The 14727-nt window shown below is 45.0% G+C and overlaps 8 protein-coding genes across 8 annotated transcripts; 2 read left to right on the forward strand and 6 right to left on the reverse strand.

The window, feature by feature from the left end:
* Positions 1 to 9: 9 nt before the first annotated feature.
* BBOV_III007820 (TPR repeat family protein) lies at positions 10 to 1338 on the reverse strand. Its single transcript, XM_051767051.1, has 7 exons — positions 1216 to 1338; positions 1090 to 1178; positions 906 to 1053; positions 806 to 872; positions 488 to 771; positions 219 to 454; positions 10 to 184 (listed from the first exon to the last, which is right to left on the reverse strand). Exons 1-7 carry the CDS (start codon positions 1316 to 1318, stop codon positions 47 to 49), a joined length of 1065 nt encoding a protein of 354 aa, XP_051623497.1. The 5' UTR covers positions 1319 to 1338; the 3' UTR covers positions 10 to 46.
* BBOV_III007830 (DnaJ domain family protein) lies at positions 1321 to 3152 on the reverse strand. Its single transcript, XM_051767888.1, has 5 exons — positions 2640 to 3152; positions 1977 to 2603; positions 1646 to 1941; positions 1510 to 1608; positions 1321 to 1475 (listed from the first exon to the last, which is right to left on the reverse strand). The coding sequence occupies exons 1-5, from the start codon at positions 3127 to 3129 to the stop codon at positions 1341 to 1343; spliced, it is 1647 nt and encodes a 548-aa protein (XP_051623498.1). The 5' UTR covers positions 3130 to 3152; the 3' UTR covers positions 1321 to 1340.
* A 28-nt stretch (positions 3153 to 3180) lies between these two features.
* Positions 3181 to 4615, reverse strand: BBOV_III007850 (Acetyltransferase (GNAT) family protein). The gene is made up of 2 exons (XM_001611863.2): positions 3359 to 4615; positions 3181 to 3320 (listed from the first exon to the last, which is right to left on the reverse strand). The coding sequence occupies exons 1-2, from the start codon at positions 4386 to 4388 to the stop codon at positions 3274 to 3276; spliced, it is 1077 nt and encodes a 358-aa protein (XP_001611913.1). The 5' UTR covers positions 4389 to 4615; the 3' UTR covers positions 3181 to 3273.
* A 188-nt stretch (positions 4616 to 4803) lies between these two features.
* BBOV_III007860 (phosphoglycerate mutase 1 family protein) lies at positions 4804 to 6008 on the forward strand. Its single transcript, XM_001611864.1, has 5 exons — positions 4804 to 5014; positions 5052 to 5133; positions 5172 to 5602; positions 5693 to 5853; positions 5891 to 6008. The coding sequence occupies exons 1-5, from the start codon at positions 4987 to 4989 to the stop codon at positions 5933 to 5935; spliced, it is 747 nt and encodes a 248-aa protein (XP_001611914.1). The 5' UTR covers positions 4804 to 4986; the 3' UTR covers positions 5936 to 6008.
* Positions 6009 to 6252: 244 nt separating this feature from the next.
* Positions 6253 to 7536, reverse strand: BBOV_III007870 (Alpha/beta hydrolase family protein). Its single transcript, XM_001611865.2, has 2 exons — positions 7429 to 7536; positions 6253 to 7388 (listed from the first exon to the last, which is right to left on the reverse strand). The coding sequence occupies exons 1-2, from the start codon at positions 7518 to 7520 to the stop codon at positions 6362 to 6364; spliced, it is 1119 nt and encodes a 372-aa protein (XP_001611915.2). The 5' UTR covers positions 7521 to 7536; the 3' UTR covers positions 6253 to 6361.
* Positions 7537 to 7549: 13 nt separating this feature from the next.
* Positions 7550 to 11482, reverse strand: BBOV_III007880 (AP2 domain family protein). The gene has a single exon (XM_001611866.2). It carries the CDS (start codon positions 11152 to 11154, stop codon positions 7603 to 7605), a length of 3552 nt encoding a protein of 1183 aa, XP_001611916.2. The 5' UTR covers positions 11155 to 11482; the 3' UTR covers positions 7550 to 7602.
* A 242-nt stretch (positions 11483 to 11724) lies between these two features.
* Positions 11725 to 12662, forward strand: BBOV_III007890 (uncharacterized protein). The gene is made up of 2 exons (XM_001611867.2): positions 11725 to 12131; positions 12166 to 12662. Exons 1-2 carry the CDS (start codon positions 11865 to 11867, stop codon positions 12550 to 12552), a joined length of 654 nt encoding a protein of 217 aa, XP_001611917.1. The 5' UTR covers positions 11725 to 11864; the 3' UTR covers positions 12553 to 12662.
* Positions 12588 to 14724, reverse strand: BBOV_III007900 (Sel1 repeat family protein). Its single transcript, XM_001611868.2, has 5 exons — positions 14559 to 14724; positions 14476 to 14518; positions 14379 to 14436; positions 14273 to 14342; positions 12588 to 14237 (listed from the first exon to the last, which is right to left on the reverse strand). Exons 1-5 carry the CDS (start codon positions 14656 to 14658, stop codon positions 12658 to 12660), a joined length of 1851 nt encoding a protein of 616 aa, XP_001611918.1. The 5' UTR covers positions 14659 to 14724; the 3' UTR covers positions 12588 to 12657.
* Between the last annotated feature and the right edge of the window lie 3 nt (positions 14725 to 14727).

The following is a 14727-nucleotide window of genomic DNA, read 5'->3' on the forward strand; positions in this document are numbered from 1 at the left end:
CATTAGAGTGTTTTTTGGGTTTTCACTACTCCAGGAGCATACATGCTCAGTTAGACAGCAGTGAGATATCAAAGCTTTTATTTACTATGTGCACTGGTGCAATTTGGTGTGCTACCTTTGTTTTGTAAATCACGGTTGCCATAGTTTCGGTTGTACTAAATTCGTAGTACTCTCCTTTAGCAATCTGGTTCAAATGATTTGTTATATTTAGCACATACCTCATATATACACTTTGCATTATCTCTTGTGAATCTTTGCTTATCTTCAGGATTTGGGAACATGACTTCCAGCTGGTCTCCTACGGTGGTTGAGTAGTCGAAGTCCTCTATATAGTCGCTGATGCCACGTTCATCGTATATGAATAAACAGGATGTGTGCAAGCAACCGTTGTCTTGATAGAATACTACCTTTTGCATTTGCGGTATTTCATAGAGGTCCTTGTACAATTTGATACCTGTGGGATATACAACCATTATGTGCTCCTTACCACAACTGTTGAGCAATTGCAGTGCTGATCTTTTAGATTCTAATTCTTGGCGTTGTTCTTTACGTTCACGTTTCTTTATGTTGGCGATGAGTTCGTCACGCTCCCTAAGCTTATCTACTGAGCGCTTATATAGCTTCAGTAGTTCTGGGCTACCAGCTTCCAATGTTGCCATGAGTTCTGCAGTATCATTTTGTGCCTTAATATACTCGTAGTAAGCCAAGCAATACGACAGTGTCTTTTTATACAATTCCAATTCAAACGACGCAGCGGCTGCTCTGAAGTATCTGGGCGGTATTAGGACCTATGATATAAACCTACGCTTTAACATTACTAGGATCTTTTGCTATACTTTGGCGACAGTCGTCTATGCACTTGACACGTTCGCCTGTTTAATATAATACTTCGTGATGTAATCTACCTTTTTTTAGGTAGACCAAAGCCCTGTTTAGGTAGAGTTGTGCATTAAGTTTGGTATTCTTTGATTGGGCTTCTATTCCTTTTGTATAACTTGATATTGCGGCATCGTAAAAGTATTGTCCTTGTTGTACGTATTCGTTACCGACTTCCTGTGGAAGTTGTTACGTAGTTCTATAGAGTCCTACTTTATACTTTTCTGCGATAGATTCTCTAGTTTCACCTTCTGCCAGTAGTTGCTGCAATGCTTGTAGATCCTCATTTCCTTCGGTATCGTCTGTTATTGTATGTAGGCTTTATTCGGGCAGTCTTACGTGGAATCTCGTCCATGAAGAGTGGGTGATCAATGTCCCCGTATTGTTCTGTGAACTTTTTGAGGAACTCAGGGTCAATAACATAATCATCATCGTCATCCATATTGTTTATTTATTATTAGTGTTTATAGTTCATCGTGTTCCTGTGCCTCGATAACTTTGGGTATGTGTGTGAGTGTGCGCTTAAGGCTGACTGAGCCTGCAATTACATCGTTGATGAACTTTTCTACGTTTTCTACTGTTGATACATCTTCCAGTACCTAGATTCTATGACGACATTTTATTTTAACCTACTTCAAATCTTTTACGTTTTCCTCTGTAGGCCACTAGCCTAGCACAGTTTTGGTAGAAGTGGCAATTTGTTGATATTCCAAACGTCTCCACGTATGATGGCTGATAGTTGGTTAATATACACCCTTATATAACTCACCTGTTCTTCTGCGTAGACAAACCTGACTTTGATAGGGTCATTAGCGTACTTTTTGGCGATATTATAGAGTTCATCATGCACTGGCAATTCCTTTCCTTTTCCAAATCTGACGAAAACGAAGCAGAATTGGTTATCACGTTCGTTACAGTCACCTAATGCCATGCGTTTGACTGTTAGTTTGGTATATCCTCCTCCTGACATTTTAGTATTTTGTAGCCTTTTTGCTTCGAACTGCAACATATTTAGTCTCAGTATTATCTCATTGTATTCTATGAATTCCATATCTATGGTAGCTCCTGCAGCTGATGTATACCCTGTTGCACTTTCTTACCGCGCATTGAAGAGACATCTTCTACGGCGATGAGCACACCTGCTTTAGGCGTTCCGTGACTTCCAAATCGTTTTGTCACCTCGGTGTTACTAGCTCTCACGAATGCAAACGATATTTTCTGATCAAAATGCTTGGCCAATGCCTTTAATTTGATGAGGTAAGCTCCCCTTTTGATGATGGCCACTATTTTCAACATGGTTGACTCTGATTCTAGGAATTGAATCAGTTGCTTTTTGTCTTTAATTTCGATATATTGCGATGGTAGGTGTTTGCTAACGAATGCTTCCAATTGCTCTGTATAGTTTTGTCCTTGGTATGTGAAGTGGTTCCTGGGTCCTGTAATGGCCACTATTTGCGGGACTCTATCGACACCGTATTTACTACACAAATCATTGTACATATTGCAGTTTACAGCAATGGTGCGCACAGCGCCTTTGAACTTTGTTGCAAAGTCTACAAATGGTGCTTTGGCGTTTCTGCAGTGTGGGCACGTATCCATGTAGAAGAAGCAAATGTTAATAGATCTCATGGTATCTATGCTTTTATTGAATTCAACAGTGTCGACATCATCGACCAATGTACCGTCGAACATCCGATTACCGCCAGTGCCTCTTCCATCTCGGTGTGCTGTATATGATTATATGCATCATGTCTGTAGGTTACCTTGGTGGAACTGTGATCCTCCACCACCATGTTGTCTACGATTTCCGAAGTGAAACTGGTCGAAGAATCCATCAAAAGGGCCATCATTCATATCAAATGTGAATGTTGCTCCTCCTCCGTGATGTGCCCATCCTGTCTGATGGAAGAAATCATGCCCTTGTTGTCCTTGTGATTGTGCTCCAGCGCCATTGACTCCGGCTTCACCGTATAAATCATATTGCTTTCGTTTTTCGCTGTCTTTAAGGACTTCGTATGCTGTGTTGATATCTTTGAACTCTTCCTCCTTTCCTGGTGCCACGTCTGGGTGGAGCTTCTTAGCTTTAGAACGGTAAGCTTTGGCGATGTCTGCATCTGATGCATTCCGTGACACCCCTAAGAGGCTATAGTAGTCCTTTGCTGCTTGGATGTACCACGAAAGCGCGCAAAGCATCGTCACTGCAAGAAGCCTGACGACACGTAGTAATCGTGTCGCGGCTCTGGCGTGTTCCATATTAATTAATTTTATTGTACCATACTCGCAGTTAAAAAATTATGTTTAGGTATGTGTCGCGCCAGGGCGTTTGCCTGCCTGGCTCTAGTGTGTCCATCTGTGTGAGTTAGGTGAGGGTCACTGTAAAATGGATTGCGATGTGTATCATTCTGGTATAAAGGTCGCATCTACATTTGCACGTGACGGTATTTCTGCATATTTATGTATTTCATTGCGGGGTTTAACTTACCGGTTACGACATCGTTAGGTTGCGATAACGTCTTGTTCCAGATGATAAGGTCTCCGCGCATAAGTCCTCGTCTTACTATTTGGCGTATAACGAAGCCATTTTGCTTAAGGAATTGCAGGTATGCTGTATTTAGATTATTGGTGTATACTCTGATTTCTGAGTATCCGAATCCCATGGCAAAGTTTTCCAAATGGTTCAGCATTTGGCTTCCTACTTTCATGTTCCTACACTTTTTGCTCACTACTAGTCGTACCATCTGTGCGACGTTAGGCTGGTTCCTGTATGGCATAATACCGATACACCCTAGAATTTCATTTTCTTCACAGTTGGTTGGCGTCAATACATCCTTCAGTTTCATTGTAGCTTCTACTTGTGTTGACATTTTTTTAAGGCTTGCTGAATTCTGTCCTTCAGTAGATATGTTGGACCTTGCACTTCCTTCGCCTTCCATTAATGAATGTGAAGACTCTGTGCCGGGATCTGTCCTTGGGCTTGCTATTGATTCCCTTTCTGAGTTATTCACTTCGTTAGACGCATGGGTTGATATTGACCGTGGTGTTGATGTGCTTTCCGATTTTTGTTCTGTGCCGTTTTCGGGTTCGCCATTCTTGGAGAAGTATCCCACCCAGAAGTTGGAACCGCTGGAGGTCCGATAAGTGTCATATACAGCATCCAAATCAGGGCAGGAGTGCTTGATATGTTTTTCGATTTCGAACCTTGCTCTGACATATAGGTATATAAGGAAGCATATGCAGAAGTATAGTAGGCTCCTTAGTGGCATTAAGAACGATATAATAAGCATGATAGCAATCAGATCATGCACATGCTGCACCACCCAGTAGATAATTGCTGGAAAAGTTTGTGATCTGAAGTGATCGAATAGTAGTTTCCTGATATACTTGTCATCTTCATCATTCATCTCTCGTATACGTAGAAACGATTGATTTATTTTCTTTAAGGACGTTGTACGGCGTATATTGCGTGGCGTTGGCGCGTCGCGCTTCCGCAGTTTGCTGAGATAATGTAACATATTGTATCTGTTTCCTCGCGCCTCAGCGGTCTAGGTTTAAATTGGTCTAATTGACCTATGTTCCCTCCAGTTTCTATACACCAGTCAATTTCCTTATTTATAACGTTAATATTTTACATGACGTTGGTATTCTGGGTTAGTTTACAGAGTGCCTATTTGCGGTAGCAGATAATCAAGGTTGACCTGTCCTTGGGCATCATCCAAACGCCAGCTGGACATGAGTCCGTAATTAGCTATAAACGTGTGATTTTATGTGACGCTAGAGTGTCCGTGGAGTTTTATAGTGGGTGTATGCGGGGTAGTTATTGACGTGATTTATTGTGTGCTGTGACGTTTATGTAATGTGTGTCCAGGGAATTGAACGGCACAGGAACGAATCATTGTGAAATCCTGTGTTATCATTGTTCTGTCTTAAAATTTCACGGTATATTAACATTTTGTACTGCAGTTCAGTAATAGTTTGTATCAGTGGTATCAGCCCAACTTTCCATTAACAGATGCATACACCCGATCATTGCAGCAACCTTCTACTAATAATAGCATTCACTTTTCGCTTTTCTTTGCCTGCTGTTCATTTACGGCCCACTTTTTTGTAAAAATGATGACCCTTGTCGTGATTCGCCATGGTATGTGTTAGGTGTCTGTACGCAACAATATTGCTAGGCGAGAGCGCATGGAACTTGGAAAACCGCTTTTGCGGTTGGGTTAACCAGCCTTTGACAAAGTGTGGTGAGAATGAGGCTAGGTATGTTTATAATTTTGATGTATGCATACATTCTTTAGGGAGGGTGGTGAAGCTTTGAAGAGGGAAGGCTTGACTTTTGGTGTTCTTTTCACTTCAGTTCTTGACCGTGCCATAAAGACTGCTGACATTGTTCTTGACATTCTTGGTCAGACTGGCATTCCTACTTTCAGGAGTTGGCGCCTAAATGAGCGCCACTACGGTGCTCTTCAGGGTCTTAATAAGGTTGAGACTGTGGAGAAGTACTCTTTAGAGCAGGTTAACCTTTGGAGGCGTTCTTACGACGTTCCTCCACCACCATGTGAGACTACTAGTGAGTATTACCCTGGTAACGACCCCAAGTACGCCGATATCCCTCGTGACGAAATCCCTAATGGAGAGAGTCTTGAGCACTGTGTTAAGCGTGTGAAGCCTTACTGGGAGAACGACATTTTGCCAATGCTCAAGAAGGGCGAGCCAGTACTGATAGTCTGTAGGTTTTAAGTTTTTATAACCGGTTGTATGAAATGCGTGTTTTTGAAGTTGTAATCTAGTGTTATCACTGGGAATAACATTATTTCAGCTCACGGAAATGCTATCCGTTCTCTTATGAAGTTGTTTGACACTACCAACGAGGACGTCACTAAGTTGAATTTGCCTAATGGTGTTCCATTGGTATACAAGTTTTCTGAGGATATGAAGGTGGTTGAGAAGAAGTTCCTTCTTTCTGAGGAGGAGCTTAAGGTAGGTACCTTTGTGCATACTGCGGCATTGTATGCAGGCTCGCATGGAGAAGATTGCAAACCAGGTCATCAAGAACAACTGATTTCCACATAACCATACACGAATTCTTTCCCCAAAACGTCAAATATACATTCGCTTTATGTTGTTCGTTATTGTTTTAGTGTGTAGTGCTACGACATCATCTCGCGGTATCACTAGATATAAATTTGTCAGGATGGGCATCGACTTTCTGTTATTACCATGCATGGTAATTTCTGCATGGTTATCTTTTGTATTGTTTGTTCTTGGTCGTGCTATAAACAGCCCTGATCATTTGATTGCGGTACCGCAGGAGCTCAAGCGTTCCAAAGAAATCGCATCATACGTTACGGCATCGGTAAGATAAATTACAGTGTGTTAATATTTTACAGCTGCACATGTTAACGGCGTTTGCGTGCGCGTTTTTAAAGTATCGCAAGGCGCGGGTGGAGCTTCGAGTTGTGAATAACGCTCGTCCCACTATAGCCGATTAACCTTTTCTATTAATTCTCCATGTTGTACATAGTTTAAAAAACACCTCAATAGTACGGACATAAGCTTCTGGGTAATCCAATTGTATGTTGTTATGTCCAGCACCTGGTACCCACCATGTGCGGAGTAGGTCCTCTGGTTGTTTAATCAGTTCGATGCCAGGACGGCTGAACACGGGTACGCTATCATCGCATGATTCTTTGCTAGATTCCATATCAAATTGCAGGGTATAGTTTCCTTCGGGCATGAGTTCAGCATGTCGTACCTCAACCACGAAAGCTAGGTCTCGTGCGTGTTCGATCGGTATGATCCCATCAGATGTACCGTGTATAACAAGTGTCGGGTACAATGCCTTGCTCTTGAGGTACTCTATATTGGCGAAAGCATCGAATCGCGGCGTCTTCTTAACGTAGCCTACCTGTAACCTTATGGCTGATGACAGTGGAGCGTCTAGAATAAGCCCGCCTATTGGATATTTCTCGGGCATGCTGGCCAAATAAGAGGATGGTACAGATCCTAGTGAGTTACCGTATAGGATGATCAGTTCCGGCTTTACTTTCAGCCAACTTCTGACATACTTGTATACGTGTTCGATATCACTGTAGAGGCACTTTTCAGCAGGTTCACCGTCAGACAGCCCGTATCCGCTGTAGTCGTATGCCAGTATATCTACTCTTTGATTTCTGCAAAAATTGACGTACGCGGGAAACATATAGCCGATATCAGTGCTGTTGCCATGGCTGAAGACAACAAGTTCTCGGTCATTGTTGTAGCGTCCTTCGGATTTATCATTGGATGCCTTATCTCCCGCTAGCTGTATCAATACTGCCGATATATGTTTGCCAATACGGCCTGGTATGAATCTATGTCGCGCCTCAATGCCATGTGTTGATAGAGCGTTGCTGACGACCCGTGTAGGCCACAGCTTGGCGTCCAATACAAAATTACCGTTATCATCGAGTGTGTATCCCGGTCTTAGTGGTGGCTTGAACGCGGCTTTACTGATGATAGCGTCCCTAAGTCGGCTACGGTAGCGTTATCGAGGCGGTAGATCCGCTGACTTACCAAACGTGAATGCAGCCGTATAGACACAAGACACCACATTTATGACATCCTGTACTACTGCTTTGTTGTATATCTCGCCGATGTGTAGACATTCTATACCCTAAAAGTTACTGGCGCCTTTGCCACGCACACACTGTCGCACGATAAGTACTATAGTGGACTAATATTAATACACTACTCAGTCTCTGAAAGAGGCGGTGTGCCTTCATCATGCATTGATCCGAATGGAAACAGCAACGCATCGGTCAAGGCGAATGACTGGGCGTGGACCTCCTGGGCAACTATGTCACCAGGTTCATTGCGGTTCAGCTGGCATAACCGCTTAAGCAGTTTGAACTCCTGCCGCGAATCCACTATTGCTCGCATTGCCATGGCGAATGCCGTGTGGAATGCATCGTACAGGTTCTTCTGCAACCCCGTGAGGTAGTGGAACGCCTCTTCGAATTGGCATACTAGTGTCAGTTGGTAACGATCCGCCATCTGTCGCGCAGTATGCTCCACGTGTGATGACATGGCGTCAGTCCAATGCTTGTCGAATTCGTTAAGGGCGTCTTCCAGGCTATATATGCCTATCAGGTCCTCTACTCGATAGAACATCACGCGACGCTGTTCCATGCAATCTTTCCACCAGGCTACCCACGCCATGTGGACGTTGCAGAAGTTGATGTCCACGTCTGCTCCATCGAGTATTCCCTTTGCAATTTGACCTAACGCAAATACTTCGCATAAACGTTCGTATGGCACATTGCTCTTCATAAGTGTCTTGAGTAATACAGTACCGTTGCGATGCTGCATACGGTCTCCGAAAGCTGAACACACTCCACAGCTAAGAGCTTCGATGTTAACTCTATCGCTGGTGTCGGTGCTAGGTTTGGGTAGAATATAGGCGTCTGTGGAAGTCAATAGACCAATTTCCTCGGCGATCATGCCCAGGAGTGTTTCGGTGAAGCTGCCGTCATATTTCGTCGATGAGTACACAAGTTGGATATATCGTTTACGGAACTCCGTGGCCAACGCCTTTGCTCCATGGAATCCGAATTTATGTACTGTAAACCCAACGATGCAGCAGTTATCTTCGGCTTCACGACGGTCAGCATTGTCATTGTGGAATGGATCTTGGGAGTATTTAACGGAGCACGGGGCGAATTTTTTACAAAGCAGGTCTATAACCTTGCGTCCGCTTTTGAACTTGGTGCATGTTTCTTTATGTAGGCATTTTACCGGTGGGCATGATATACATGCATTGCATTCGAGTATGCATGTCCAGCTATCACTGATCTTGTGGTAGCTTACCCACTGCATCGGTACCTGTGGTATGACTTCAGACAGCTTCTTGTCGACCATTTGCATCAGGGGCTCCACTAGGTCCATGGTACCACGTTCAGCGGAGTTGTTTACGTACATCTTTAGGGTGTAGACACACTCCTCAAGGTTGCGCACTGATATGTTGACATAATCCTTTAACTCTGGGTACTGTGCCAATAGGTTACGTAAGGTCTGCCCTCCGGTATTTTCACCAGGCATTGGCAGATCCTTGTACAACCCTGGTAAAAGATCCCTGAGCTCTGCTACCCATAAGTTGTGTCGTATCTTATATTGTTCCTTGGAAACCGACGTAGCACGACGGTCACTTGCAATATCAAATTTACGTTCACCGGCAAGGACTATCTTTCGTTTTCGTGCGGATAAATACGAATGCTCAACTGTGGTTGGCAATCCCATGGACTTTAGATCACCCTTAAATAGCTTGCGTTCGTCAAATTCGTCTAATCCTACGTCGGACTCATCACCCATATCAGATCCGTCGGCGCTAACTAGTCCCAGTTCCTTTAGCAGCTTTTCATACCACGCCACTGCCATCATGTAGGACGTCAGCATCCCGCGCTTAACAATTGAAAAGCTTTTCCGGAACATATCACCCTGGTGGCATTTGCAAACAGTCCAACATGAGCTCTTGACATCCAGTTGCAGTTCCAAGGGCAGGCTTGAAACCAGTATGTTGTACTCCGCGGCCTTGGTAAAGGCCCGCCACAACCCTAGTTTGGACACGTAAAAGTGCCGCCAGTAAGCGTCACTACGATATTTCTTCTGTATATACCCAACTGCGATGAAGCCATATTCCAAATTGTAGCGCACGTTGCCCAGGGCGTCAAGGCGCTCTAAAGCGCGTGATACAAACGGTTTCACTTTATTGTCAGACAGGTCCACAGCTGACATGTCAACATGCCGCCACCAGCAATGCCTCCAACTGCGGTACGAGGGCACTGTGCGCCATGCCTCTAGTGGTTCATTTGGCAACGTAATAAAGGCAGTATCTTCTTTCCTCGGCGATATTGCGGCGAATAACTCGTCGATACCGCCTCGGAGTGACCTAGCGCGTAGTATCTGATGCTTCAGGTCGCCATAAGAGCAATGCTCTTCATGGTCTCCTTCAACGTCACCTGTGTAGCAGTGTACGACACCGCCTGTTAGATGACGGGAATGTGCTACTGTGATTGCGGTATGAGCGATGTTCGGGTGGATGGACTGCTTCTTTTCCTCTAGGGAATTAACAAAGTCGTGCATATCTGTTATTTCTTCTTCGTCCGTGCCATCGTCATGCAACATGCTACCATCAACTACCTCGTGTCGCGAAGCATCTGTTTTAACGCCTGTGACCCTGGTATCTTCAGTTGCACTGTTTTGCGATTTTTGGGTTCTAAACAGCTTACGCTGGCAGGAACACCAACATATATGCCCGCAGCTGAGGCACACAACCGAGCGCTTGAAGCCGTCAATGGGAACAACCTCCACACCATATTCATAAGGTCGTGTAAAATTATGTATCATACCACGTTCCTCGTAGAAACTCACTATCGCTGGTATCTTCGGGGCGTTCTCGCTCTTTTTTATGTTTGCGGAGGCAGCGAAGCAGTCTCCGATAATATCGCCATCCAAATTACTGTCCGAGCGAACGGATGTAGTTGTATCAATTCCCCAGTACGACGAATGGCGCATGAAGTCCATGGCACATCTGTCGCTACAGAAGCAACTGGTTATCTCATCCAGCTGTTGGAGAACTTCCTCCACCCGTTTGCTGTTTGAGTACTTCCGGTTGGCATTTGCACTGTTATGCTTGGCGGTGTGGACCTGGTACTCCTGGGTTAACAGCTGGAGCCACATGTTATTGGTGATCCAGCGGTCAACGCCGCTACTCTCGAAACCATCCCACAGGTTAGATAGTAACTTCACATAATTCTCGGTAGCTGCCAAATTCAAATAAATATTAAACTTGTGACAATAAAAACGTTGTAAACCAAAACGACGATGCTTCCAACGAGGGTAACATTGACCCAGACAAACTATAAGCTCGTCCATGAGTTCCATGCGCTGGTATACGCTATAATCTGACAACGACCTACGGCGCTTGGGCTCGCTAACAGACGGTAACCTTAAATTAAATCGTGGTTTAGGTCTCATGCGGGCATCCCATTGGTCGCCATCTTGACGTTGCAATTTTGACAGTGAATCCCTTGTCAATGCACTTGTGACCTTTGTTTCAGTGGATAGCAACTCGTCCAGGATAGGGTGATCGCTGGAGCGATCGAAGAACATATTGTTGCTATCATTCTTCCGCATATGACGTCGGCGCTTGGTACCGATGACGACAGGATCATAGCGATTGGGAGATTCGGATTCAGTGACAGAATCTATTCCGTATTTTACATAGCATCCATTTACTCTCATCGTGACTTCTCTTGAAGCATGGTGTTATCTCTTCCACGTAAACAACCACCTGCACATTAACGTTCATGATTACTTATGGTCAGTCTTCTTTGTCAAAAAGGAAACTTTATTAGCGTAGGGAAAGTTTCTCCCTGGCATACTGCTGTTAAATACCAGTATGACGAAATTAAGCGCCGCGTATAGCACCAAATATCTACGACGCGAGCTGCAGTACAACGCGCAAATTATGGCGATATTAACTATTAACGACAATCTTTATTAAGTCGAATATATGTTTGGTGAGTTTGGGCTCCGGAATCATAAAGATTTCAGAACAAGATCGTGGCCGCAATCCGGACTTGCAAGTTCGCCGCCCCGATACTTTTTCCAATGCCAGACATGCAGTGGTCATGGAAGCCAACATTGTAAGGATGCCAAACAGGCGATAAGAAATTATAAGCACGGCCTGTAAATGTGCACACCGATTTTTTCAACGTCTCCGGGTATATCGTGAAACGAGTCCACTACACATGTACGTATAACAGAGCCAATTGACCCGCATCTATAGAGCGTATAATATTGACACATAATCTGGTGTATATGACCAAAAATGTATCATCACGGCTGCCAGCTTGGATTATTGTCCTAGCTGTATATTTATGGGCTGGCACCGTTCTGAACCGTGTGATCACCTTATCGATCTTATGAATCCAGAGATGTACGCTTGACAAATGATGAAGTTTGCCAGTAGTGCGCATCGCACTATGTTCTTGCGCATGGTATCTTTGCAAATAAAATGTAACTTGCTAAGGCGATTCGGGGGAGTGCGTCAAGAGGAGTGTCGACTCCTGCGCTCCAAAACGGCGCGCCAGCTTATCCTTCACTGGGCATCGGACATTGTAGACCGTCTACCAGCAGACAGCGACCAACAGGCGGCCTTCGTCGCTAGGGAGTCGCAAAAAATACCCGAAAACGTACTTAACCAAGACGATGTATCGGTATGTCACTATCCCAGGCGTATATCTTGCACAGGCTTTATTGCGCAACGATGCGGGTTTGAAGTGGCTCGTATCGCGTCTAGAGGACAGCGATGCCATGGTACCGAAACCGTACTTTCCATCTGTCCTCAGGCACAATATGATGCAGTATCCATTTAAACCTTACGACATTAACAAATCACGGCATCTGTATGGACTTCTGAAGTTTCCCTTCTACAGCCTGACTGCAGACGTCAATAGGACCGCCTCGGAGAAGTTCACGGGGCTCCAGGACCCCGTGATGCCAAACGAATGCACTGTCCCGGGGGAGCACAATATCGCATCAGACCACATTTACCAAGATGGCGGCACACTAGCCACGTCGAACTATATATACGCACCCAGTGAACTGGAAACTGGTCTGGGTGGCAATATGATTTAATCAGTTCCCTGAGACACTACAGTGGAATGTGACCAAAACTGTAACTAGCATTTAAAAGATTAACACGGTTCCATACAGTAGATTTGTGTAGTTACCAAGTATAGCTCAAAGGCTATCCTTGTCACGCTTGGTGTATCTGTCTATAGCTAGACGTGCCTTTAGGGTTTTTATGCGTACCCATAATGAGACGTTGTCCCAGGTACTGAGTAATCCTGAATTGTTGCCCTCGGGGCTGCGAGCGTTGCGATATTGCTTGTGTTCCAGGAGTGCAACGGCCTTGTGACGAGTGTCGCCGTCAGCGCTGAAAATAGCAACCAAAGGATATAGACAATCCATGTCACCACCCTTGAACCCTTTTGAGTACAGGTCGAGGGCCACCTGGTGTTGACCATCCTGCTCTGCGATACGGCCCAGCAGCCTCAATGACTGGACACTGCCCTGTTTCAAACATTGTACCAATGCAGTCTTTGCTATACGCGAGGCGTTTTGAATTTGGCGGAGGCCCCTACCAAGCAGGTACAACTGCCCTACGTTGAATTGCCCTGCCTGGATACCTACAAACGCAGCAATGGTGTTGTGTAAAAAGCTGCTGAGGTAGTCTTTCTGGAGGTAGGAGTGGAATGAGTCGCGCAGTGTAACAATGGCAAATGACGATTCAGCCAATGATTTATAATTCAGGGCTGCCCTAGTCAAATTCGGCTTTACTCCAATACCGGATTCTAGCAAATCAGCCTCACGAAGCAGGGCGTGGGTCAAGCCATAATCAGCGGCAGCACTGTACATGGCCAGGGCCCTTAACATCAACTTGGGTGACTTGTCACCAGTAAGCGATTTAGCACGCCGGGCAAATATCTCACCCATGAAATACATAGCTTCGGGTACTTCGTGACGAGCAGCCTGGGAAAAATACTTAATGGCTAATTTCTCATCACGTGCTATGGGCTTGCCTTCCTGGGGGTTAGGAACTCCACGGTAATATATGTAGCCTAGGAATTTAGCTGCTTCGTTATCACCTTGCTTAGCTGCTAGCTTAAGGTGATCCACTGCCTTCTCTGCATTCTGACGTACACCAATACCGTTCAAGTAACATAAACCAATGTCACGTGTGGCAGCTACCACGCCCTTGTTACTAGCGTTCTTGTATAAGTTAGCAACGGCCTCTTCAGCTCCCGGGTCCTCTTCCATTAGCTTGGCCATCTCGTACATCGCGAGGCCGTCACCGCCACCAGCCTTAGATTCCCAATACTTCAGGGACTCTTTGCGCTGCGCGGAGTCGGTATGCGAATGCTGCGACTGGGCAAGGCTGAACGACTGGATTGACTTGGGACTAATTATCATATCCTCAGTAGGTACCATGTAACTTAAATTATCACTCTGGATGCGATTCATTCGATAAGCCTTCTTGTATAATGCAATCGATGCTCTGACGTCACGTGAGCAACCTATGCCAAAGAGCTTGCGGTAACCGAGGGCAAGAATAGCCGGAACATAACCAACGGACGCAGCGCGACGCAGCAGATTACCAGCCTTCTGAGGGTCAGGCGTCAATGGACCTTCACCCTCAATGGTGTATATGAAACTGGCATAAAACATAGACGGACCATGATCATACTCAGTAGCCTTCAAAAACAACTCCTTAGCCTTTGCAACATCGCGCTGACGCCAAAAGTAATATGAGTCAACACCTGTGGATCTTTATGAGCTATAGACTTTTACCCACCAAATAGATGTATCTTCCCAAGTTCGTACCAACATTGAACTGTGATACTGTCACGTGGACCTTCAGCAAGCTGTTGACACATAATTAGATAGACAGAGCACAATACCTCTTGAAACAGCTTCATGGCACCCTTGGGGTTATCTTCACTCGGGCTTGTGCCATATCTGTTGGACATAAGTAACGAAGGCTGATGGTACACCTACCGGATGGCCATGGCATCATTGAGCTTTCTGACGCGCTCAGCAGCTGGGAAATACGTGATTCGTCATTCAATAATAGAGCTTACCTGGCTCCCATTGCTTACATTCGACCTTCTGTAGAAAATCAGACCTTATAGACACGGTCGTAAACACGAGCGCCGCAAAGACAGCTCTGAATAGCCGCATTGCAAAGCCTCGTTACCAGCAAAAAACAAAATGTGTACATTGAATTGTATATACATCTAATGAAATACA

This window comes from Babesia bovis, chromosome 3, assembly GCF_000165395.2.
Source record: "Babesia bovis T2Bo chromosome 3, whole genome shotgun sequence".
NCBI classification, from domain to species: Eukaryota; Apicomplexa; class Aconoidasida; order Piroplasmida; family Babesiidae; genus Babesia; species Babesia bovis.